This window comes from Lycorma delicatula, chromosome 3, assembly GCF_047948215.1.
Source record: "Lycorma delicatula isolate Av1 chromosome 3, ASM4794821v1, whole genome shotgun sequence".
In the NCBI taxonomy this organism is placed as follows: Eukaryota; Metazoa; Arthropoda; class Insecta; order Hemiptera; family Fulgoridae; genus Lycorma; species Lycorma delicatula.
Window position 1 is genome coordinate 1478795 of NC_134457.1, and position 24836 is coordinate 1503630.

General features: G+C 29.1%; 1 protein-coding gene across 1 annotated transcript in view; it reads left to right on the forward strand.

The window, feature by feature from the left end:
- The first annotated feature begins 469 nt into the window (after positions 1-469).
- The window catches only part of LOC142321336 (uncharacterized), a 38505-nt gene continuing 14138 nt past the window's right edge, over positions 470-24836 (forward strand). Inside the window, exons 1-5 of the mRNA XM_075359331.1 lie at positions 470-743; positions 2480-2755; positions 5536-5605; positions 10566-10946; positions 19733-19876. Coding sequence (XP_075215446.1) covers positions 5552-5605; positions 10566-10901 — 390 coding nt within the window. The 5' untranslated portion in view covers positions 470-743; positions 2480-2755; positions 5536-5551 and the 3' untranslated portion in view covers positions 10902-10946; positions 19733-19876. The remainder of the gene's footprint in view (positions 744-2479; positions 2756-5535; positions 5606-10565; positions 10947-19732; positions 19877-24836) is intronic.

Here is a 24836-nt window from a genome sequence, read left to right on the forward strand (position 1 = left end):
AAAGGGGTGTTTTTGCGTTAGCTCTGAGAAGACCTGTTGGATCTGGAAGCTGGTCTCCAGTGAAGTTGACTCGGTGTAGTCGGGGATTTGCGGCTTGTCCATTGAAATCAGACTGAGCTTCCCCTCTTTGGTAGTTGGATCCCCCACTACAGCATGGCAGTGGTAGCCGCCAGCAATTTTGGGTCAGCATCTTCCGCCGGCACGGCCAAGGTGGTTGTCCCCAAGCAGTCCCATGCTGGCCCAAATCCTGCTGCTGAGTCCACCAGCCAGAGTGATTGAAGCTCGGCGAGCTGAAGTGGGAAGATAGCGTCTGCGTCCAGCGGCCGACCAGGCCTGCTGCTCTGGTGGGGATGTTGGCATCTGCTGGAAGGTCCCATATTGAGCCGGCCAGGGAACTTTTTCCTTCGTCTTCTTCTTGGACTTCTCCAGGCAGTGGTCGATAAAAAATTGAAAATTCACTCTCGTGTATGCTCTTTTATTGAAGCCTGTGAGTGGTGGGGCTGCAGCACTGCTGTAGTGGGATATCTGCACAGTCAGCTATATGGTGGGACGCTTGTGCAAGTGTATATGTATACTGTGCTCCTGCTGACATCTGAGTTGCTAGTGATGCATCCATCAATATTAAGCTAGCTGTATGTGGTGGTAACAATCTAAACAAATTTCTGTATAATGGCATCTGTGACTCCAATGTACATAGGAACACCTTCCAAATGCTGATTAGCAACGTTTGAAATAAATTAGATGTAAGTTTGACTAGAATTTACTTTACAAAATAACCCTCCTTTAATATTTTCTGGATAATCCTACATCGCATAAGAAGTACATTGTAGTATTGTTACATTACATGAAATATGATTTCTTCTGTTTCCTGTAATACAACCCACATTATCATAAACAACTCGCAGCACAAAATTAAATTACTAATTTTTTCTTATGTAGTATTTATTTACTTGGAATTCTAACTGTTGTAAGCCACTTTAATTATATTTGGTCATTTTTCTTGCCAAGAAAGCATCATATAAAAAAAAATTTTAAACATTTAGATTTAAATAAAAATATTCACATTTCACTAGGACTTTAATTTTAAACATTTTTTCTGGTTGTACGTATTATTAAAATGGCTGTTTAAAAATTGCATTAGCTTTAATGTTTCTCATTTATTCCTTCTTAATAATATATAACAAGAAACAAGTAAATGTTAAAAAGCAATTTTTTTCCACTTTGTGAGGACTCGTGTAAATTCCATCTGAGCCATGGACTTGTTTATTTTTTTTTTTTTTGCAAAAGTTGTAGTAAATTGTATGAGTTGTAATTTTTGCTGTTAAGAAATTTTGATAGAAATAAATAAGCAAGATAATTGTAGGAAAGAGCTTTAACCATTCTAATGGTAAGACTTCCAGTTGAAATTACAAAAAAATGTTCTAGAAAGAAGTTGTTGAAAATTACTTGTGCTTTTATTTTTGTCTACAACATTTTTTTATATTCAAAAAAAAAATGATAGAAAAACATTTGTTACCAAGAGCCAGAGTCCCTATCCTAGACTCTAAACAAAAGAAGTTACAAATTGTAGACAGTTAAATTTTTATTCCTAAAAGTTTTTTGTATAATATAAATCAATTAAAGCCTTTAATAATTGAGAAGAGATAATGAGCAAGAATGCTAATTACCCTGATCAGAAGGAGTTGCTCAACAGGTTGGTTGATCCTTCTTCTTTCATTTCATTTCCTTATTCTTTGTTCCTTCTTCCTTGATCAAGTGCAATGTGAATCGGGTAAGTTGCTGCCAGTTCCATCTTTAGAATTATCCTGACATTTTTACGTAGCTGGCATGGCAGCTGATTTTTATTGAAGTTCACACTGGTAGGTTATTCTTTGTGTGTCTCAGCATCCTCTGCATCCAAAGACTTTCATAGAAAGTCTTTGCAATGAAAGGGAAGCTAGCAGTTGAGGATCCTACTAAATAAAGCTGAGCCTCTTATTCTTCATAAAATTTACTGTAATGTTTTCATAAATTTTTCTTAAATTGTTAAAAAAAACATGTAACAAAGCTAATTATAAATTAGCAATCTTGTTTATAAATATTTTTTTTTTACATTCTAGTTCTCACTGAATGAAATACAGATTCTAGAGTGAAAAAAAAAACTGATGTAGATAAAAATTGGGAGGTTAGTTTTAATAAAAAAAAAAAAAAAATTAAATAAAAAGAAATGGTAACTTTCTTAATGGAAGTTTGATATTTTGGAATGAAATGAAAGACTAGACACTTTATCTATGTCTGAGCTCTGATTCTTGATTTCAGCTGTTTTCTAAAAAAAAAATTTGGACGTACTTTGAACAAATTGAAAATATGCAGAATTAAGAGATATGGAGGATATATAATGTGTACTTTGATTATCTTTTATTGGATAATAATAATAATAGTAATAATAAAGCATCAGATTGGCAAAATTATTAATTTTGTTTTTCATTTATTTTTGTAGATGTGCTCTTCAATGAGTTATGTCACTGTGTGAATGGACAGCTAATGTGCAGTATGCATATAAATGTAATTTACATATTTAAATATGGGTGCAACGTGTATGCAGCTGTGCCAATTGTATAGTATCTTCCATTCGGCACAATCGCAGACCTTAGCACCATCGTTCATTTATCTAATAATAAATAAAAGAAAGAATTAACAGCAGCTTTTTCGACTGATTGTAGTGCTGTTTTGGTAGTGATGCATTATAAACAAATAACATAAATAAAAAGCAAATGTAATTATTTAATTTTTATTATTGCTATTTCTAATTATATATATATATATATATATATATATATATATATATATATATATATATATAATCTTTTTGCTTTAAACAAATTAGAAAGTACTTTATATGAACTGTTATTACATTATTATCTTTAACACAGTAGTAATTTATGTTTAACTTGTAGTAGTGCAACATTTTTTAAAAGTTATTGTTTTGGTTTATGATTGAAACCAGTAAATACTTATCCTTGGTTGTTAATTTTTTTAATGTGTTTTTTTTATATAATATATATATATATATATATATATATATATATATATATATATATATACACATAAAATATATGAATTTCTATAAAATATATTTTATATATATATAGTATATAAATTGCCATTCTTTATGTATATAAATTACAAAGTAAATTATAAAGTAATTAATGGCTTAAGGTCATTAAAATAATAACAGAAATGCTGGTATTGTTACTATAGTAAATGAATGATCTATAAGAAGATTCCTGTAAAATAAAATTTATAACAATAAATGTGTTTGGTTTATTATTATTTGATTTTATTATATTACTGTAAAAAAGCCATTACCTCGTATAAACAATTTATTGATTTTTAACCTCTGAACTACTCTATAAACAGCTTTTGGCAGCTAGGACCCTTATATTATTATATAATATATTAATTCTATATATTAATATATAATTAATTTATTATATAATATATTAATTATATAATAATATAATTCAAAATGTAAATTCTGTAATCTATTTTTTAAAATATGTCTATTAACACTCATTCTCTGATAATAATCTCTAATAATAATTTTTGATTTCATAAACATAAATTAAAACATTTCTACCATACTTGGTTTTGATATATATATCCTACTACGGAGTTGGATATATTAACTTAAAAAGGGATAGTCAAGAGTTTATTGTACATGTTTGGTAAGAAATGTTTTCTGATTCTATTTGAAACATGTGAAATTATAAAAAAAGTTTGGAATGAATCGCATAATTTTCCCGAATATACGAAATTTTATGTTTTTATAAAATATAATTTTATAAAAACATAATTTTTAGTTTTTGAAATTTTTGAAAAAACTTAATGGCTTCAATCATTTTAAGCTCAATTTGTATTTTTTTGATAAAATAATCCCATTTTATTGAAAAACAATAATATCAAAATTACAGTGTACGAGCGTGTTACAAAATATCAACCAAAATCTTGAATTAGCCAACTTCAGTTATTTTCTCATGGACAGATTAAAAAAATTATGCATCATATAAATTTTGACATTATTGATTAAAAAATTTTGTTTTTTAAAATATAAATTACTTGTTAGATTATATTAAAAATTTTTTTTGAAACCTAGACCCTCAACAAAATAAAGCAGTAAACAAAATTTTTAATATTGTATCAAAAATTCTGAAAAATATATTTTTTACTTTTTGGAAATTTGTCGGCTTGTGCATCAGCGGGCTTTTTTTAATGAAATCAAAATTTTACAAAAAGAATTTCGAATTTTTAAAACATTTGACAGCTTCTCATCAGTGGAGGAGTATTACATTATTTTAATAACCTTGTTATTTATATTTAACAAAATACATTTTGTAAATATAAATTTTGTAATATGTCTATTGAAATATAATCTATTAGATATAATAATCTATTAGATATAATTTACATTGCATCATCAAAATAAAAAAAAATATATATATATAGTGATTCAGGATTAAAGGAAGATATTTTATGGGAACTGATTGTAGAGCTTGAAATAATGAAATAAAGTATGTACTAACTTATGTCTGAAAATGCTTTGTTATTGAGTTACAGCTAGCAGAAAATTTCTCCCAGATTTCATTTCCTTGGTGAAATGAGGTCATAAGAAATTTTTAAGGAGTTGCATAAGAGGATAAAATGTTTATGAGGTTTCTTATGTTTTTTTTTGACCTGAAAAATTGGATAAAATAAGGTCCAGAATTGTATCTCCTGTAGTTTTAGTGATATTCAATGTAAAACAGAAAAATTCAGTGATGAAAAACAACTTTTTTTAGATTTGAAGTACAGTAATTTTGTTAATGATTAATAAATGCATAAATTTTATTGTCAAAATATGTAGAGAATTTAATTATGAGAAAATTGATTTAATAAAGTCTATGGCAAACAAACAAAAAATCACTTTATTTATTAAAAACAGAACTTAACAGAAAAATATTATGAATTTGTAAAAATTAAAAATTGATTTTAGTTCAATAAATTTAGACCGTTGAAAAATTAAAATGTTTTTAATTTACTTTTAAAAAAATGTTACCTCTGGTTTATAATGTATTCATTTACAATAAATTTTCAAAAATTCCACTGTTGATATCGATGATGACTTTTCAACTCATTTCCTTGTTTTTTGTCACAAACCTAATGACATCTTAACGTTGCTTTATAAGGTCAGCAGCATTGTGAAAGCAAGCGATCAGATCATATGTGTCTACCTTTTGCTAGTATACCTCATATTTCTTCCAGCATTTCATAAACAGTAATCTAAGGGAGTAAGGTCTGGTGATTTAGGTGGCCAATTTACTGGCCCACCATTATTTATAAATTTTTGGAAAAAATTTGATTATTAAAAACTATATTGGTGAAGAATTTTTTCTAATTGAATTGCTATACTAGAATATAATTTACTCTTTATCTATTATTGTGATATTTTAGTCTTCAGTTACTTTTCTTTTACTGATAAAAGACTTTTAATTTAAATTCATTTTTTTAATATTTCAGCTTACGGAAGGTTAAGATGGACCAAAGAAAACTTATGGACAATGCTAATACTATTACAGGTATGGCAAAAGTAAGTAATTTTCTATTTTTCTCCAGAAACTACAGACTAAAACCAAATTACAATTACTCTCTTCCTATTTTATTTAGTTACTTTTTATTTATAAAAATAAATGAATTTTGTAGCATTTGGAGATATTAAGCTACGTGGATTTAAATCCCAAACCTTTTAGAGGAAAGGCAGAGATGTTATCACTCCACCATGAAGATCGACATGTTGTCATAAGAATAATTACCATAAGTGGCCACCATATTTCACTTAATAGAATCATTTTCATCAGTTATTATTTTAACGGTTAGCTTTAAAATCCAAACATAATCGATTAACTCAAAAGAATAGCTGGTAACTGATGTCAGTTAAGTAAAATCAAACAACGTGAATAGTACAGGTTAAACTCCTTTTGTTTTAATATATTCTTGTAAAAAGAATAATTAGAATTTAACATGAGAAAGAAGTATATTCTAAGTTTAATTTTACACTAATATCTCCTAAGTGTAAATATAATGGTTTTCTGCTTAAAAGATGGTGTTGTTTTCATTAGACAAAACCAGCTACCATTATCTACTATCAGCTATTTTAAGAAGCCTCCATAGGATTAGTGAAGCACATTCACAAAGAATAATGAGACTATCTCGTTCCCCTCAAAAGTTTACACATGATGTTGACATTTTTTATGTTAATTGAATTTTAGCAGAAGTTTTATAGAGAACAATTAGCAGGGAGCAGGGTCAATACTTTTCTAGTAAAGGCAGATACTTTTATACAGATTTGAATACTAGATCATGGATACTGGTGTTCTTTGTTGGTTGGGTTTCAATTAACCACACATCTCAGGAATGGTTGACCTGAGACTGTACAAGACTATACTTTACTTACATTCATACCATCCATCCTCATTCTTCCTCTGAAGTAATACCTTATGGTAGTTCTGGAGGCTAAGCAGAGAAAGAAAGGTAAAATATTAAAAATAAAAAAAATATGCATACACAGAAGTGCTTTTGATATAATCATAATTATTCACAGCCAAAAACGTATTATTGTGTAATTAGTGAATAGATTTTAAACCATTAAACAACAATTATTATATTACTAAATACTATATCAAATTACATATAAATAAATTAATCATAAATATTTATAATTTATTTCAAAGTGTTATATTATATAGTGTTACTTTATTATATAGTGTTACTTTAGTAGCTATGCTTATACTATTGTATAAAGAGAAAGAGGGTTTTTGTTTGTTCAGGATAAACAAAAACACTACCCCATCTTTTACGACTAAATTTTTGTCAATGTTTCTTGACATAACTGAGAAGTTTTTTGGATATATTTCATCTTGAAAAATCTCATCTCTAAAATATATATATATATATATATGTAGTAGTGGAGAATTGCTGGTTGAAGCAGAAACTTTAATGATTTGTGAACTGTGAGTGGCTGTCACTGTGTGATCTGGGTTTGAACTGATTGATTATGAATATCTAAAATTCAATTTCTAAATTTTTTGAATTTCATTCCTAGTTTCAAGGGTTAAAATTTATTTTTGATTTTTTTTTGAAATCCTGTTATATTTTTAATTTCTTGGTTACAAATGAAGAAATAAATTTGATTTTTGGTGAGTGTAATATTCATGTCAATAAACCAATTTCTAGATTTTTGAAATTCAACCTTGAAAGGGGATGAAGAAAGGTAAAAAAATGTTTGAACAATGATTGTAAATTTTCCCAATCATGACTATAGTAAACAAGATTTTCAGTAGATCTGGGTTTGCAAATACTCATCAGATATATATTTAAAAATCATTTTCGGGTTTTTTTAATTCTGATATTTTTAAGGGGTGCGAAGGGGTTGAAGGTGTGGCTCAACCACCAAAGCCACTACCACCATTACTGTATGTAGAACTGGCTGCACCTGCCTCCTGTTACTTGACTATTAAACATAAAATAAAAAGATAGACTGTTACGGGAAATGTAAGTAATAAATAGCGCATGTATATGTATATACATGCTAGTATATGTATATATCCACAATATTTACTATGTATATTCTGGCTGCCAAAATTAATTAACATGCCTTTTTCTATTAACATGTAATTTTTGTTATTTCATTTTTGTACTCTATTCTAAATGTTTGTTAAAAATGAATTGTTACTATTGTAAGAAATTAACTGAACTTGACCTTATAATAACCAATATTTATCTATATATGTTAACCCATATTTTTAAAATAGAACTTATTTTCTCACAAAAAAAAAAATTAATAATAAATAAATAAGTTATATATATATATATATATATGTATAAATAATATGTGCATACTATCACATAAGAATGTATTCTCAGACTACAACATATGGGCACTAAGTAAAAAGAAAATTTCAAGGGAAGCAATTGTTTGGTTGGTAATTAGTAGGTCTGATTAGTAGGTATGACTGGCAACTAGCTCCTTCATCTTCTGGAATCTGCTCAGGCTGAAGCATCCAGAGCCTGAGCAGATTTCATAATTATTTTCATAGAACTTTACAAAATATTAGCCAGCAGAAACTGTTCACATAATAAATAAAACTTGTGCTTAAACTGTTCATATAATAATTCTTTGATCATCACCTTGTCATAAAATAGGACACAATTTTTGCATATAGTTGTCATTATTAGTGTCTATCTTATTACACTAAACATCTTTCTATTATTTAAAAATGTTTTTGTTCATATTTTCGGTTTAAATACATAAATTTAATTGTTTAATTGTTCCTTAAAATTCCTTGGCATTTATATTTGTCTGAAGTAATATTATCATTTACATTTTCATATATAAAAAAGTATCGCTGAAAGAAAAGCTCTAAATATACTGTTCTCAAATATTTGTATGTCAAACAGCCCTATGTTCTCAATTACATGTTCAAATTATTTGTAAATAACTTTTACTTGTTATTACAAGTAGGTTTTTCCAGTGAAATTGTTTACAGATTTATTAACAGGAAACAAAAATAAAAAAATTAATTAAAAATATAAAATAAATAATTATTTTATATAATAGAATACATAATGTGCTAATGATTAGTTATTTTTATTCAAAAATCTCCCACCACAGATTAAAATCCAGTTGTAATAAACAATTACCTTTCCTTCTGGTATTTAAAGTTTATAAAGGCCTAAAAATTGACAAAATAAGATATACATTCTACATTGAACAGTAGTTTGTACTAAGTTACATCTACTACAGCTTACAATATTGCAACTTTAAGAATTTTTATCATGTTCATTTTTAAAAGATATGCTACGAGTCCTTAGCAACATCAAGCGGGGAGCTGACTGATTATGTACTTCCGTTTTTATTATTCTTTAGTTCAGTCCCATTTGGATTATGGTTGCATCCCCTACTCTTCAGCGTGTCATACTGCGCTTAAGATGTTGAATGCTGTACATCACGCTTTTCTTCACCTTGCTACAGGCACCTTTAGATCAAGCCATGTTGCAAGCATACTTGTTGATTGTGGTGAGTCATCACTTTGGGATGAGATGAGATAGATGTTACTAGCATCTTACTCTGCCCATCTTAAAGGACAATCAAATCACCTGTCTTTTAAAGTAATCCTCACAAACCCTCATTTACAACGATATGAAAACCATCCATGTTATACAGCATCAACGGGTGTTAGTTAGTACCCAGCATTTACTGTAACTTTTAAATTTTAACACCTATTTTCCCAGCCTATCCCTGTTCATATCTTTCATGGAGACTCGATCCCATAAATTTTAATTATGACCTCACCATATATAATAAAAAATCCCTTACTCCTATTGTCATTCATCAAATTATTTAACAATTTCTGGGATAAACCCAGACCCAGTAGTATACATAGATGGGTTGAAACAGAATGATACCATTGGATGTACTTTTGTTATAAATGGCAGAACCTATATGTTCGGTCTATCTGGTAGTACAAGTTTCTACAATGCTGAATTGTTGCCATCAGTAAGCCTTTGAATATCATTAACCCAAAATACTGTCACATCCTTATTTGTAGCGATTCATGTAGAGCATTCCAAGCTTTAGAAGATTTGTATTTTAGACATTTTGTCATCACAAAAATTCATAAAGCAATCACAAGTTGAACTGTCATAACACTCAAGTGAGTTTCTGCTGGATCCCTAGCCATGTAGGAATCCCGGATAATGAACGTGTGGATTCCATTGCTAAAGAGGTTACACACCTCTTGGTGTGTAACCTCACCTGAAAGATGGTTGGCTACACGCCAACCATCTTTCATTACTCATGTTACTACTACCAATTTTATTAATTCTGTTAAATACACTCTTTGAGAAAGTGGCAGGGTGACGGACTGCTGCAGTAGATAATAAACTCCAACACATCAAGGATACTATGCTTCCATGAAACTCTTCATGCAAGAATAGCCATCAAGAGGAGGTTATTATTTGCTGTTTGCAAGGAGGAGACATAAACCTTACTCATGGGCACCTAATGAATCAGACCAATGCACCCATTTATGATTGCTGCAACTGCCAATTAACGATATACCACTTCCTTGTGGACCGTGTGTGTAATGCACATACACACACACACACACACACATTGAACATTTAAATTAGGAACTAACATCCAAGTTATTCTAGGGAATAATATGATGATGTGATCTAATATTTTGTTGTTTCTTAACACTGTGCGACTGAACTTGGCTATTTAATAAATTGTAATTTTTTATTTTTGAATATTATATTACATTTGTTCCATGGCACTGATAGTGTGAAAGCATTTCTTGCCCTCCCAAAAAAAAAAAAACAATGAAAAACACTACCGCTACATATCTGCATATACTTTTTAGCAGTCACGTGAATTTTAATTTAAAAATGTTTAAATTTGAACTCGGTTAGTTCTAATTATTCATAGACATTTATTTATTTAATTTAGATTATGCAGAAATCTTTTAACGGTTTAATTTTTGTTGTAGATGGAATTATTATTACCAGAGTTATTAGCACATTGTATATCACAATCACAAAATAACCAAGGTGACTCAACATCATCCGATCGAGCAAATGAACACCGCAACTTCCTTCACCCAGAATCTGCTGCAATATTACCAGCAATACAAAACAGCAGCAGTAGTAATACTAATAACAATAGTGTGCAGTGTATGTCACCAATGTTAACACATTCACGAAGTGTACCACCAACATCAGCAAGTACACCTTATAATTGGCCTGCAAGTCCTATCCTCCATCCAATAAGCAGTCGTACCCCTCATCTTGTACCAGAACCACTTCAGCCTCAGCCGAATAGCTGAGTACCGGCCTAGTCAATGGAGGAACAGGCAGAGGTGCTTATTTAGGTAAGGTTAGGACAGAACAGAAAATGGACAAAGTTCAGGTATTTTTTTTCTTTTGTTACATGTTGCTCCCTCTTTCTGAAACTCTATCCCCTAGATCAAATGAATTATTATTATATTTTTAAACAAAGTGTCTTGTTCTTTGTTTGTTGATAATTGTTATTATTAATAGTAAGTTTAGTTAATAAAATAGTTTCTTAATAGTTAATAAATGTTTCTTAATACAATTTACAGAAGGCTATAAGAAACTATTTTAAGTTCTGATAAGTGTGATAGTTTACTATGAACTTATAGTAATTATTTTTCATACGTAATTCAGTCAGAGAACTGGGTTACTTCATCAGAGTGATTTAAGTTATTTGTAATATGATGTTACTTAGAGTAAATAGTTTTTCTTATCGTGCTTTAATAGTTTGTTGTATTATCCTTGAAAATCATTCAGCAATCAAAGTTAATATTTCTTGAAACATTATTAAATAATTTTAAGTTCGATCAATTTCTTATTACTCTTATCAGATTATTTCTTTTAGCTTTTTTTATGTTAACTAAAAATAAATATAAATTAAAATTATGTAAGAAAAAGGTACACGTACTCAAAAAACTATGAGTTTAAACATGATTTATTGTAAATTTTATGCTGCTAGTATGATGAATACTTTATCCTGAAGTATTATATGAAGTATTATCCTCAGTGACCACTTTTACATCTGCACTTAATTATTACGTACTCTTTATACATAAAAGGTGTTGTTTTTTTTTTAAATGGTAACCTACATTAGGTCAGTTGCATTCATCTAATTACATAGCTGCAAAAATTAAATTTGTTTATTTTATAAATTCATTAACTATGATGTGATTCTAATTCATATTTATCTTTATTTAATTTATTCTTATTCATACTTATCAAACTTCTGCATTATATTAATATAATAAATCCTCTATTTTGAATTATTTAATTACAAAAATATTCAGCCTATCAATTCTTTAAATTAATTTTTATAAAACTTTAAACTGTAAATTTTACCTAGTTGTCAATTAATTTTACCAAGCAATCTTTGTTTGTAAGTAATAAAAAACAATTTAATAATATAAGAAAATATTATTTAATAGAAATGGAATGATATGCCATGATTTTTTCTGTAATTAAATAAATAATTGAAATTTTATTTCTAATGATGAGATTGATATTGTATTTATATTTAGTTATATAAATTTCCTTTTATACACAGTACCAAGTTTTTATAGATTTAGGATTATTGTTCTTGTATGTATTTTAATATATATATATATATATACCAATTTTAATTTTATTAAATTTCTGCATATATCGTCTAAGAACACCAAAAATCTATGTAATCCTGACTAATTATATCTTTTATATATACATCCCTTTTATATCAATTCATATAATTTTAATAATTATACCAGCAGTATATACAATGTTAATTTATATTTTATATGTGTAATTTGAATTTATTATTATTTATAAATAATACCCAATTATTTCCAGATCTGTGTGTTTTGTGTATAAAATAGTTTATTTTCCAAAAGTAGCATAATTTTTTTTTTGTAATGATTAAGGTCTGTCCCACTCATGGCAACCCTAATGAGAGATTGATGGTACTTTTCGTACTACTTGGCAGCTTTCTAATTACAAACCTCCTGTTTATGACAACTTATGTTTTGATAGTTACAAATTGCAATTCGCAATTTTATTTCAGCACATATGATTGATTATAATTACTCTATCTATATTAACCATTATAATTAACTCTATATTATCCATTCTATTATTTCAAAAGTTTTATTGCAAGCACATTTATTCTTGAAGGAGGAATATTCTAGAAAGATATTGTGCTGAAGAAGATTTATAGGTATATCAACTTTATTAATAGAATTTAATAACTTTTTTATTAATGTCATATTCTAACATTAAAAGACAAGTAAATATCAAAATTTCACTTTTACCAAATAGAAAACAAAGCTCCTTGGTTAATGCAAAGTTTCATGATACATATGTTTATGTATATTGTGGCAAAATCTTGCAGTTAAAATCCAAAATCCTAGACTACAATTTTTATTGTCAAATTTTTAACCGGCTAATAAAATATTCTACTATTATCATTGTAAAGATCTCTGAGAAAATATGTTTTTAATGTTTAGAATTTTTTATTTGATTCCAAAGTATTGCATTATTTTTAACATTGTAATAATAACTTAAAAAATAATTTTTATATGCAATATCTATATTATTATTATGCTTTTACGGTCAACATGGGACCACTTAAGTCAATTTTAGTTGGATCTTTTCTGAAAAAAGCGTGTTATTTTACTCTTTCGAGCTGCCCAGTATTTCTTCATCCGTTCAGATCTTGCTTTCTTTTCTTCATCCGTAAACACCCTCTTCGTTGTATTTTGTCGTTTGTCTGTCTTTTGTTTAAATCTAATGCTTTTATCTTTTAGCTTTGTAATTTTTCCAGTTTTATTCTGTAGGTCGGTCAGGGAAATTCCCAATTCTTTCATATCTTCTCTAATTTCTTTGATCCATCCTACTTCTAGCTTTTGGAACCAGAGCTTTTCAATGATATTTCTAGACGGTCTTGTTTCCGGTGTCCTTATGAGATGACCGAAGAAAGAGATTCTTTTTTTCCGCATAGTATCAGTAACAGGCTCTATTTCTCGATACACCACCTCATTTGGCACAATCCACCATTGGCCTTCTTTTTGGTGTTTTTTATTGATACACGTTCTGACAATTCTCCTCTCTATTTTCAGAATTTTTTCAATTCGGTTTTTCTGAGTGATTTTGAAAAGGGTCTCGCTTCCGTAGGTGACTTCTGGCTGTACTACAGTTTTATAATGTTTAAGTTTTGTTTTAGCAGAAAGGCATTTTTTGTTATATGTTGACCAAGTTAATTTTTGGGATTTAATCATTTTATTTGTCCTGTTTTGGCATGTCACTTTTTCATTTAAATTATAAGTTATTATTTCCCCTAGATATTTAAATCGTTTTACTATTTTAATTTTCTGATTGTTTACCGTAATGTGCTCTATTACCAGAGGATCTATGGCCATTAGTTCAGTTTTTTCGAAAGAGATATGAAGCCCTATCTTTTGTGCTAGGTTTTGAAGGCTCATGATTTGTGTTTTGGCTTCTTGAATATTATTTGCTAAAAGAGCGAGGTCATCTGCAAATCCTAGGCAATTTAGTGTGATGGAGTTTTTCTTAGTACCCATTTTTATATTTTTGGGATTTATTTCATACCATTTTTTCATGACAAATTCGAGGGCGCAGTTGAAAAGGAGTGGTGAGAGGCCGTCTCCTTGCCTCAATCCAGTTTTTATGTAGAAGGGTTGAGAGAGTTCACCTCTGAATTTCACTCTGGACTGGGTATCGGTTAAAGTTAATTTTATCATGTTTACGAGTTTAGGGTGAAGGCCCAGGTTTCTCAGAATATTCAGCATGGATGGTCGGTGTATACAATCATAGGCCCTTTTAAAGTCGACGAAGGTGATTATTAGTTGTTTTTTCCGTCTTTTATATAAGTCCATCATAACTTTTAGGGATATTATTTGTTCCGGGCAACCTCTCCATGGCCTAAATCCCCCTTGGTATTCCCCAAGTTCCAGTTCAAGTTGGTCTATGCATCGGTTGTATATGATTCTCGACAGGATTTTGTATGTGCAATCCAGGAGAGATATGCCTCTGTAGTTTTCCGGATTAGTTTTATCCCCTTTTTTATGTAATGGATGGATGAGGGCTGTGGTCCAGTGTTCTGGAAGTTTTTCTTCGTTCCATATTTTCACGAGGCATAGATGTAGGGAAGTTTTGACTGAATAAACTGATGAGTGTTTCCAGAGTTCTGCGAAAAGCTGGTCTTCTCCGCTTGCTTTGTAGTTTTTTATTTCATTTAAGGCTGCGAGAACTTCTTGAATTGTTGGTGGGTTTGATATTTACTGGTGAAGTTTTAACTGGAGTTTCAGTGTCAATCTCAAAAAGCTCTGGGGGGTCGTCACAGTTGAGGAGTCTATTGAAGGTTTCTGCCAAAATTTCAGCATTTTCTTTATTGGTGTGGGCCATATTTCCTTTTTTTCCTCTCAGCATAAGGGTGGGTGGTTCATATCTTTGAAGAGCCTGACCAAAAATTTTATAATAGTCTCGGAAATTAGTTTTCTTGGAACTTTCTTCTATTTGCTGAATCAAGTTTTTTTGGGCTTGTCGTTTGGTTCCTCTTATAATTTTCTGAGTTATTTTCCTTTGTTTGGTGAATTCATGGTTAGATTCTTCAGTTTTCTGGGTTTGGTGGTTGATCCAAGCCCGGTGTCGGTCTTTGACTGCTTTGTCACATTCTTCATTCCACCATTGGTGTTTTTTTCTTGGGTTTATAGGGGCTAGTTCTTCAGCTATTTCTTTCAGTTGGGATGTCAGTTCTTTTAAATTATTAGTTAATTTGATTTTTTTTGTTGTTTCTTCAAAGATGGCATTGTTTATTAATTTATGTGGATCATAAGCTCTTTTGTTTTTAGGTTGGGATTTTTCTTTTTATGCGGGGTGAATTTTATTTTAACTTTAATTAAGTAATGGTCCGATCCAGTATCTGTTCCTCTCAAGACTTTTACATTATAAATCTCCTTGTGATAATTCCGGTCCATGCAAACATGATCCAGTTGCCATTCTCCTTTTTTCCAATCTGGGTGTTTCCAAGTCTTCAATTTGTTTGGTTTTCTCATAAAATAGGTGGATTTTGAGATCATATTATGGTTTCTGCAAAATTCGACAAGTCTTTGGCCATTCTTGTTAGTTTTCTTTTGGGCAGGCCATTTTCCGATAATATCACGATATCTTCGTTCTTTACCAAGTTGGGCATTAAAGTCCCCTATTAAAATCTTTGTGTGGGTCTTATTTATGTTGTTTGCAGTTTGGTCAAGAAGTTCCCAGAATTTGTCCATCTCTTCTCTATCTTTTTTAAGATTGTTTTTGTCATTGGTGGGAGCATGGACATTTATTATGGTGTAGAATTTATTGGCTGATTTTAGGGTTAAGGTTGAAATCCTGGGGGAGTAAGACTTAAATTCTACGACTGAGTCAATTATTTTAAGATTGATTGCAAATCCTGTTCCGAACTGTGGGCAATTCTTCATCACACGTTTCCCGGGGATTCTTTTGTAAATTCTGTAACCCTGAGATTCAAACGCCTCTCGATCGGTGTTTCTCATTTCTTGAAGTCCTGCGATTAGGATATTTTGTTTGTCCATTATGTCTGTTAGAGTTTTTAGTTTGCCGGGTTGAGTTAGAGAATTAATGTTGTGACTGGCAATGTAGTTTATTTGCTTGTTTCTTATCCTCAATTTTGAAGTTGTGTTGTTTTTGGGTGTTTCCAAACGCTCCGATTCATTGTTATCTTTTAAGCAGCTGCCCACCGGATCCGAGTGCAGCCTTCTCTGGTATTTACCAGACGGTGGATTTTTTCTTAAAAGACCTTCCATATTTGACTTTCAAAGGCAAGTCAGCCTTGGGTGAGAATAAATTCCCGAGTTACAACTCTGGATGTGATCCAGAGAGGTGATTCCGATTTAGTTCACTAGTAGAAATCTCCACGTTTCTAACTGGTTATCCAGACGAACCAACGTGGAGGCGCAAACCGATTTTTTTAATTGAGATTTTAAGTATGGAGAAAGTTTAAATCGGTTCCGGAATCATTTCGTCCGCAATATCTATACAACAGTAATTTTTGGTATAATATCTTATTTCAAATTTACGTGAGACTTAAATTGGCAAAGCACTTGCAAGACTACATATGGCTAATTCATCAACCTGCTTCTTAATAGATGATACCCCAGAAAATATATCATTTAGAAATAAACAGTTTTAACAATTAGTACCTAGAAGCATAATTTAAATTTAATTAAAAAATTGTTTCACTTTATTTTCTTTTTTATGAGATCTCTGTTGACTAGTTTTACAGAGATCTCTGTTTCTCCAAAATGAATTTGATTTATGATTTAAAAACTTAAAAGATTAAAATTGTGACTATAGATGTTTGCTAACATCTTTTTTTGAAACTGTTAACAGCTCCTTTTATTTTGAATGTGGATATTAACACTTTAAATTACTTCATATACCAGACCCTAGTGTTCTGAAAGTATGGTATCACCTCAAGTTTTCCCATTAAAGAGACTTAGGAACATCATATTTTAGGTCTCATTCATCTATTGAAAAAAAATTGTTGAAAAATGTAGAACATAAACAGAGGTTCTATTTACCAGTTCGTTTGTAGAAATTCATTTTAATAAAGCTATTATGCAAAAACAAAGCCTGGAGTTTTATAAACACTGACATTAGAAAATTATAATGTAAATTTTAGTTCAGAAAATATCTCCAAGTGACGCCAGCAATTAATTTCATGTATAAGCTTCAAGCTTTGTGGCGAAATCATCAAACAAAAAAATTAACTTGATATATGTTTCATTGATAACTTTAACCGCAAAAAGTGTGGATAAGTACATTTGCATTAGTAATAATATATTGTTCATATATCATCACTTAAGATAAAAGTTATAACTACCCAGTCAGATCGAAAATTGTTGCAAAATGATACAGCACTGGATTTATAATAGAACTGTGTACATTTAAACTGAAAGTACCAAGGACCAATCTTCCAATTGTTGTAATCCTTTATTTATTTATTCTTAGTTATTATTATTATTCTAATAGAGCATTGCAGCAGAATGGCAAGCATAGGCAGTTGCATGCATATTATTGAATGTCACTGCTGTTATTCTTGTTAATTAAAGTTAGTGCCACGCTTTAATGATTATGATGATATATGTGATATGTTGTATGAATCTGACAGAGATCATGAGTATAATTTGAATGGATTTAGTGATATATGTGACACAATTAAAAAACCCTGAGGAACAGAATGATGAGTGAGACTCGCCTAAGTTTTATTAAGATGTGGTTATATCCTCTTTATAGAGAATATACTCAATATTTAATTGGTTCATGCTTATTATGAAAGCATTCAATATTCCAAAACATGTTTTTACATTCTGTTAAGAACTTTACAAGCTGGTTTTGACAAAAAATAAAACTACATGACTAACTAAATCTAGGCATAAGAAATTGGAAAAGGGAACAGATAATGTGGTTTTCACATCTAAACAGAATGTCAAAGGAGAGACTGCCACAAAAAAATTTCTTCAAATTACAATTTACAGGAAAACATAATGTAGGAAGACCATGAAGGAAATATGTACCCAAACAGCCTTTGCAGTCTAGTCCAAAATGTTAAAAAAGAAGATATTGACCTAATTTAAAAAAAAACATAGACAAACATTCATAAATGCAACACTTTAAACAAATTATGAAAATTATAGTAGAATTGTATATACTGATTTGAGACTTCATTGGCACTGATTATTGAATGATGTGGTGAGAAGCAGTTGACTTCATTGCAATATGGAATACAACCTGATATTCTATAAAGCTTGAGTGTTACCATATGTTATTTTTTGGCACGGTACAAATTCTTGTGAAATGAACCGTATGACTTATGAATCAATCATTGTAAGTAATGTAAACAGGAATACACTATCTATTACAGGCTCAATCACCTAAAATATCACAATTAGTGGTAACTAATCATCATTGCTCAAATAAGAATTCAATGAAATTTTATTGCTAATGTATTTTTCAATAATTTATAATTTTCTCCAGTTCATCAACCTTTGAGAAGGAGATTTGATGAATCAACATGGCACCATTATGTTATGCTTATTTTGCATGTTTTTTTTTGATCTTATTAATTTTTATGCCAATTATGCCTTCTGTAACATTTGCTGAGGTTGTTACTCCTCATGGACAAATTTGCAGCCCTATATTTAGATTATTCTTATTTAACTGCAGCTGTCTAACTAATTAAGTGTAATATTGTACTGTAATTTTAAGTAATGTTTCAATTTATTTAATAATAATTTTTTCAGATTAAGACAGTAGAATAAATACCTATATTAAATAAATTCCTGTATTAAACGAGATAGATAATAATTTAACAAGTTAAAGTTACACATACATCTACTTTCATGGTAGTGTTAGAGTAATATTTTAAACCCTTATTTATTAAGAACAAATTTTATTCTGTTTTAACCTCAAATTACTGACTACTCTTTAATAGTACTAATTCTAATTTGATTATATCTCCTCTGTCTACTTTCTTGATAACTTTATCCTGCAATTAATTGTATTTAGTAAACATATTGCTAAATTTTGGGTTTGGGTAAGTAGTTTATATGGTTCTAAATGTTATAAAATTCAAGTGAAGGTAATCAATTATTCATGAACCCCAAACCAGTCTTCAGCTGATTCCTTAATATCTAAAAGAAAAGCATATATTTGAGGTGGTCAAAACATTAAATAAATAATGCATAATTAATTTAATTAATTAAACTGGTGTTTTTTTTGGAATTTGATCAGTACATCTTTGACTATGGATCTACCCATTGATTCTTTAACATACTTTGTTGTTGTACTATCTCAAACTACGACTGTAGGGTCCATATTTAAACACACATTACATATATATTGTGTGTATTCTATAAACACAACTTTGTTATATCAGTCATAACGTATTACATCAAATGCAGCTATTGTTTAAAGAATAGATTTATTTATTTTATTAATTCTCATGACCATTAATTTTTTTTTTTACGTGCCTTATTTAATATCTTAATTTATGTTTATGTAAATATCCTTTAATTATTTATTTCTAATATATAAAACTATTCAGTTACAGGTCTTTTTAAACAACAATATTTTACAATACAAAATATTAAACTTCACCGTCAGTGGTTATCAGTTAACAAAATCTACACTTTCAACTGAATGTATTGGTATTACATACTGTTTGCAGCATCAAAATATTAACAATTATGTAAGTTTTGAGATATCTGATTAGCCTTCTCTTCATGGTTAATACAATTACAACAAAATTTGTACTTTTAATGATTTACATTGTATATTTTGTGTAAAAAAATTTTAAAAAGATTTCCCATTTAGTAAATTATTTTATTTAGATAACCCTTTTATATTCCCCATAACTTTTATATTTCTCTACCCTAGTGTATATTTATTCAGTCCAAAAATTTATTTGTTTAATAAAATTAAAAAACTGCTGTAACATTTTAGCTAAAACCTGCAGCTGTTGTAATTCTTTATTTTATTTTATAAAAAGTATTTACTTTGGAAAACAAAAAATTATTAAATTTCAAGATTATTTAATTTCAAGCTATAGTCATATTTCAAACTGACCAGACTGTTTTACCGGTTGGCCACGACCAATCAACCTACCAGGAAATTTGTCCTTCAGAAATTTATGATCGGGTTATACTCGATGTGGCAGTGGTGGGCTCAAAATTGCTGGAATATAAGTTGCAAATGTTGTATATGGGGAAAGGCAACATTTTCCAATATATCAAGGTAAATGTTCATAAGGGAAAAATGAAGTGATCTCACCACTGTCACTTGTTAGACATTAATTTTCAAAGTGTCCTGATGTGCTCAGCATTGAAATGGGGAGTTTTCTGAACCCTATAATCTGATGTTTTATTTACCTTTAAAAATAAATGTAAAGTAGCCTCATAAGAATGAGCTATTTTATTAAGATAATTGTCATCATCAAACAAATCGAGCAGAATTTTTATGATTAATCCTATCTTCTAGTGTGATAGGTGGCACTACTTTACAAGAACAAATTTTGAAAGGTTTCCTTAAAACATTATGAATAATTGAATGAGGAATGTTTAATTCAGGTGCTGCTTATCGTGTTGACTTGTGTGAACTGTAGAAGTTCTTAAATAATAAAACAATAAGTACTTGTTATACTATTTCAGCATTTTCCCCTTGCAACATTTCATGTGTCCAACAGTTTCCAGTCCTATTCACAAGCTTTAATTGTGGTGATCTTTAAATCACGTTTTACAGTTACATTGAACCAGTATCCTATTCTTTCAAAAAAAAACCAATCAATATATTTTCAAATTTTGTTTAATCCAGTGTCACTTGATGGACATCGATGAAGATTTGGTAGCGTATTCATTAGAATTTGGTCGATTCAGTTTAGTACTTTTTTATTCCTCCGTTTATGTGGTATTAAAATAAAATTATTGATTTTATTTGTAACTATTATGTACTGTAATAAAATGTTTGCATTTTACTCACAATATGGTACCAATTTATCTATGCAGTATAAATTATTAATAAATGCTGGGAAAAGGGACAACTCCCACAGTTCTTCAGAACTGTTATGAGAAACAAAAATAACCAAACCAGTTGTATTAGTCAACATGTTGGGACAGGATAAAAACAGAATATCATAGTGAATTGATTCTTTGTAACTACAGAACTGCTGTACCGATTTTCATAAAGATTTTAGTTAATTTCTCTTCTGCGAAAATTGTATCTACGGGCTAAAAATATCCACACTTTTTCCAAGCCGACATTGAAAGTATTTATGAAACTCAAACGAGATGTAAAATAAAACTGCTTGAATATTTTCAAATGTATATTATATGAATAAATTAAAATAAAAAACTTAAAAATTACTGGAACAATTTTTAAAATATGTAATTTATTTTAACGTAATTATCTTGTAATGTGTTATTAAGGATAGTTGATGCTTCAACTTTATTGAATTACCGGAACTGAAATGTTTGTAACTATTGTTATACATACCAAGAATTAAGGTGATATCTATTAGTAAGAAATAAAAAAAACATATATATATATAGCTGTTGGCCTAGTTTAACTCTAAACTCTGAATTTCAACAAATCCTTTCTTAATCCACACTTGCATCATAAGAAAAATGTGTATACAAATTTTTAACAATTTATCTTTATTAGTTTTTATTGTTATTTAACAATAGTATATTGTTCCATTCTCCAGCTTCCTTCTTTTGCTAGACAAATAGCTATTTGTATATAGTAGAGACAGATCATATCCAGCTTTGTTCCATGCTTACCTGTAATATCCCACTGCAACAGCAATTGAGTATGGCTGTCTTGCAACACTCAATGTCTTTTTGGAATATTTGTCTCCTATTGTGAATTACAGTTTTATGTGATGTATTCTTAGTGCAAAAACCGTTGTCTTATGAATATAAGTTTGTAATTAAAAATACAAATGGTATTTTTAAAATTCTTGCATTTCACAACAAACATCTATCTCTACTTTTCTCATAAACATGGTCTACATTTTTCCTTCACTATGTTTAGGAGTAAGGTAAATTATGTTTACCATAAAAAATGTATATTTCCTCATACTTTTAATTGTTACAACTGGTGATTTTTTTTGACATAGTCTTTTTTTAAGAGTTTTAATTGTCAAAGGTAGCACAAGGCTATTGCTGAAATTGTAGTTATAGAGCAACCCTATTCTGTCATATCACTAATATCATTTATTAATAGCACTGCACATATAAATGATCTAATTTTAATATAACCCGTTAATGCCCAATGTATGACGTATCATGTCACATTTCACAGCTGTAAAAATAAAATTAAAAATATAAGCGTAAAACTAAAAATAAAAAAATTTAATAAAGTCCAAGAAGGGTGTAAAGGGCCTTAACTCAGATAACGAGAAGACTAAAAATTTAACAAAAATAACTAAACCTATGTTAAAAATTAAAAAGCTAAATCTTACAACTAATAGCACAGATAAAATATCACTAAAAACTTAAAACTAATAACAATAAAAAATGTATAACTAATTCAAAGTGGGAAACTTAATTTATTTAAAAGGAAGTAAGTAAAAAAAATATATAAAATTTAAATAAATATCAATAAATTTAACAAACTCCGAGAGGGGTGTAAAAGGTCCCTTCTTGGAAACAGATTCCATGCAGTAAATTTTAGAAGTATAAAGAAATAAAAAAAAAAATTCAAAATTTTTCACGTGATGCAATTAATAAGTTCAAGAAAACTGAATTACATCACTTTATATTTCTACATTAATATATTCAATATAACTTCAGTATCACTAAACAGACTTTACTACATAAGTTTTACTATTTTCAAATAGATTTTTTGGTTTAATGTAACTTTTAACTGATATCATACGAGGTGCAACAATAAAGTTACGAGACTGATGCGATAAAAAATTGTTACTTATGTTTTTAGTCAGCAGTGGTGTAATTTCCTTCTAAGTACTTGTAGTTCCCTTCTGCCTGCACACAATTACTTCAACGCTTTTCCCACTGTTGGTTAACATTTCTGGAATGTTGATTAAGACCCTTGCCACAGCATTTTGGACATCTTCTGTTGTTTTGGAATCTTATTTAAAAACTAATAATGTACTTGAAACAAAATAATTAAAAGACTCAATAAGATAAATAAATAAAGTTACAGGTGTTATTAATTTAAATTTTATTTATGTATTTTGATCGTGATGTATCAGTTCAGTTGTGTATTTATATTTTTCGAGGAATATTTGTAATTATACATAACTTTTTATTAAAATTTTATTGAATTCAAGATTAAAAAATTAACTAAGTAAAATTAAAAATTATCGGTGGACTGATTGAGTCGAGAATAAACACACAGTGCTGCCAACTTATTTTTTGGCAGCTAGAAAATTAACTGTTTTGTATAATTCATCACTTTACATAGATTATTACAAAACTTGATTTCAATCATTCTGACTGAATAAAAACGCATTAATTAGACGAAAATCATTCAAATTATTTTTAAAACATTCATACCTGTCCGACATAGCAAGCATTATTTCAAATATCTTTCTACTTCAGGGTAGAAAAATTACGCATTTAGTACTGTAGCAATCCCTATATTTTTATTTTCTATTTAAATAGCGCTTTCATAACTGATAATTTTACGATACTGTACTAATCAAGTTCATAAATACGAATCTATTACAAGAACTATTCACGTCTAGAGGTTAATACTTCAGTTAATTTAATATTTTAGGCGAACAGACCATCAGCTTCAATTAGGTATTACATGTATTGTCTATTTAACAAACTAAATTTTCAGGAATAACATCGTCCTACAATTGAATAACTTTTGTACCTTATTTCTTCAATCTTTAAAAAAAAATTATAATAAAGAACTTTCTGATATCAGTCTAATAAAAACCCTGCAGAATATTTAATTTTTATTTTTTAACAATATAATAAATGTAATAATGAAGACTCTTCGTTATTATTTTACTCTAATTTTAAACTAACACTCAACTAATTGAATTTTAAAATTATTCTGGATTGTTGAAACTTTACTTTAGCTTTGATTAACATTTCTTTAAGTCACTTCTCTAATTATCTAGAATGACAGGAACTTGAATTTAGAATAATAAATAAATATTGATTAAATTGAAAATTGTTGAATGAATAGGCTGGTTAAATTAATTACCAATTACTATCACTCTGGCGCCTTCATCTAATAAAATGTATAACATTTTTAATTAAATTATTACTCGGTTAAAACAATTTCTATGTTGGTTTCATAGTAAATGTAGAACAGATCACGATTAGATTTTAATTAGAATAAAAAATGTTATCCATTTAAGAAATCAAATAAATTATGTAGTCTTCTACCTCCTGAAAAATTTTACAGTTGTTTAGTATTTGTATTAGAATGTTGACATTATTACATCAAATAGATAATTTTGTAAGGCCGTACAGTAAATCACCATGTCATTCCAAAGTATTTCAAGCAAAGGAACCGTTTTTAGCGAGATATAAATGAAAATGGGTTGCTAGTCATTGAAGGATTCATTGTACTCCCCCTCTTCAGTGGGAGTCGCATGTCCTAAAGGTAAGCCAAAATTCTATGGCGGAGGAAAGTTGATTGGTTGTGAATTAACTAACATCATTAAGGTG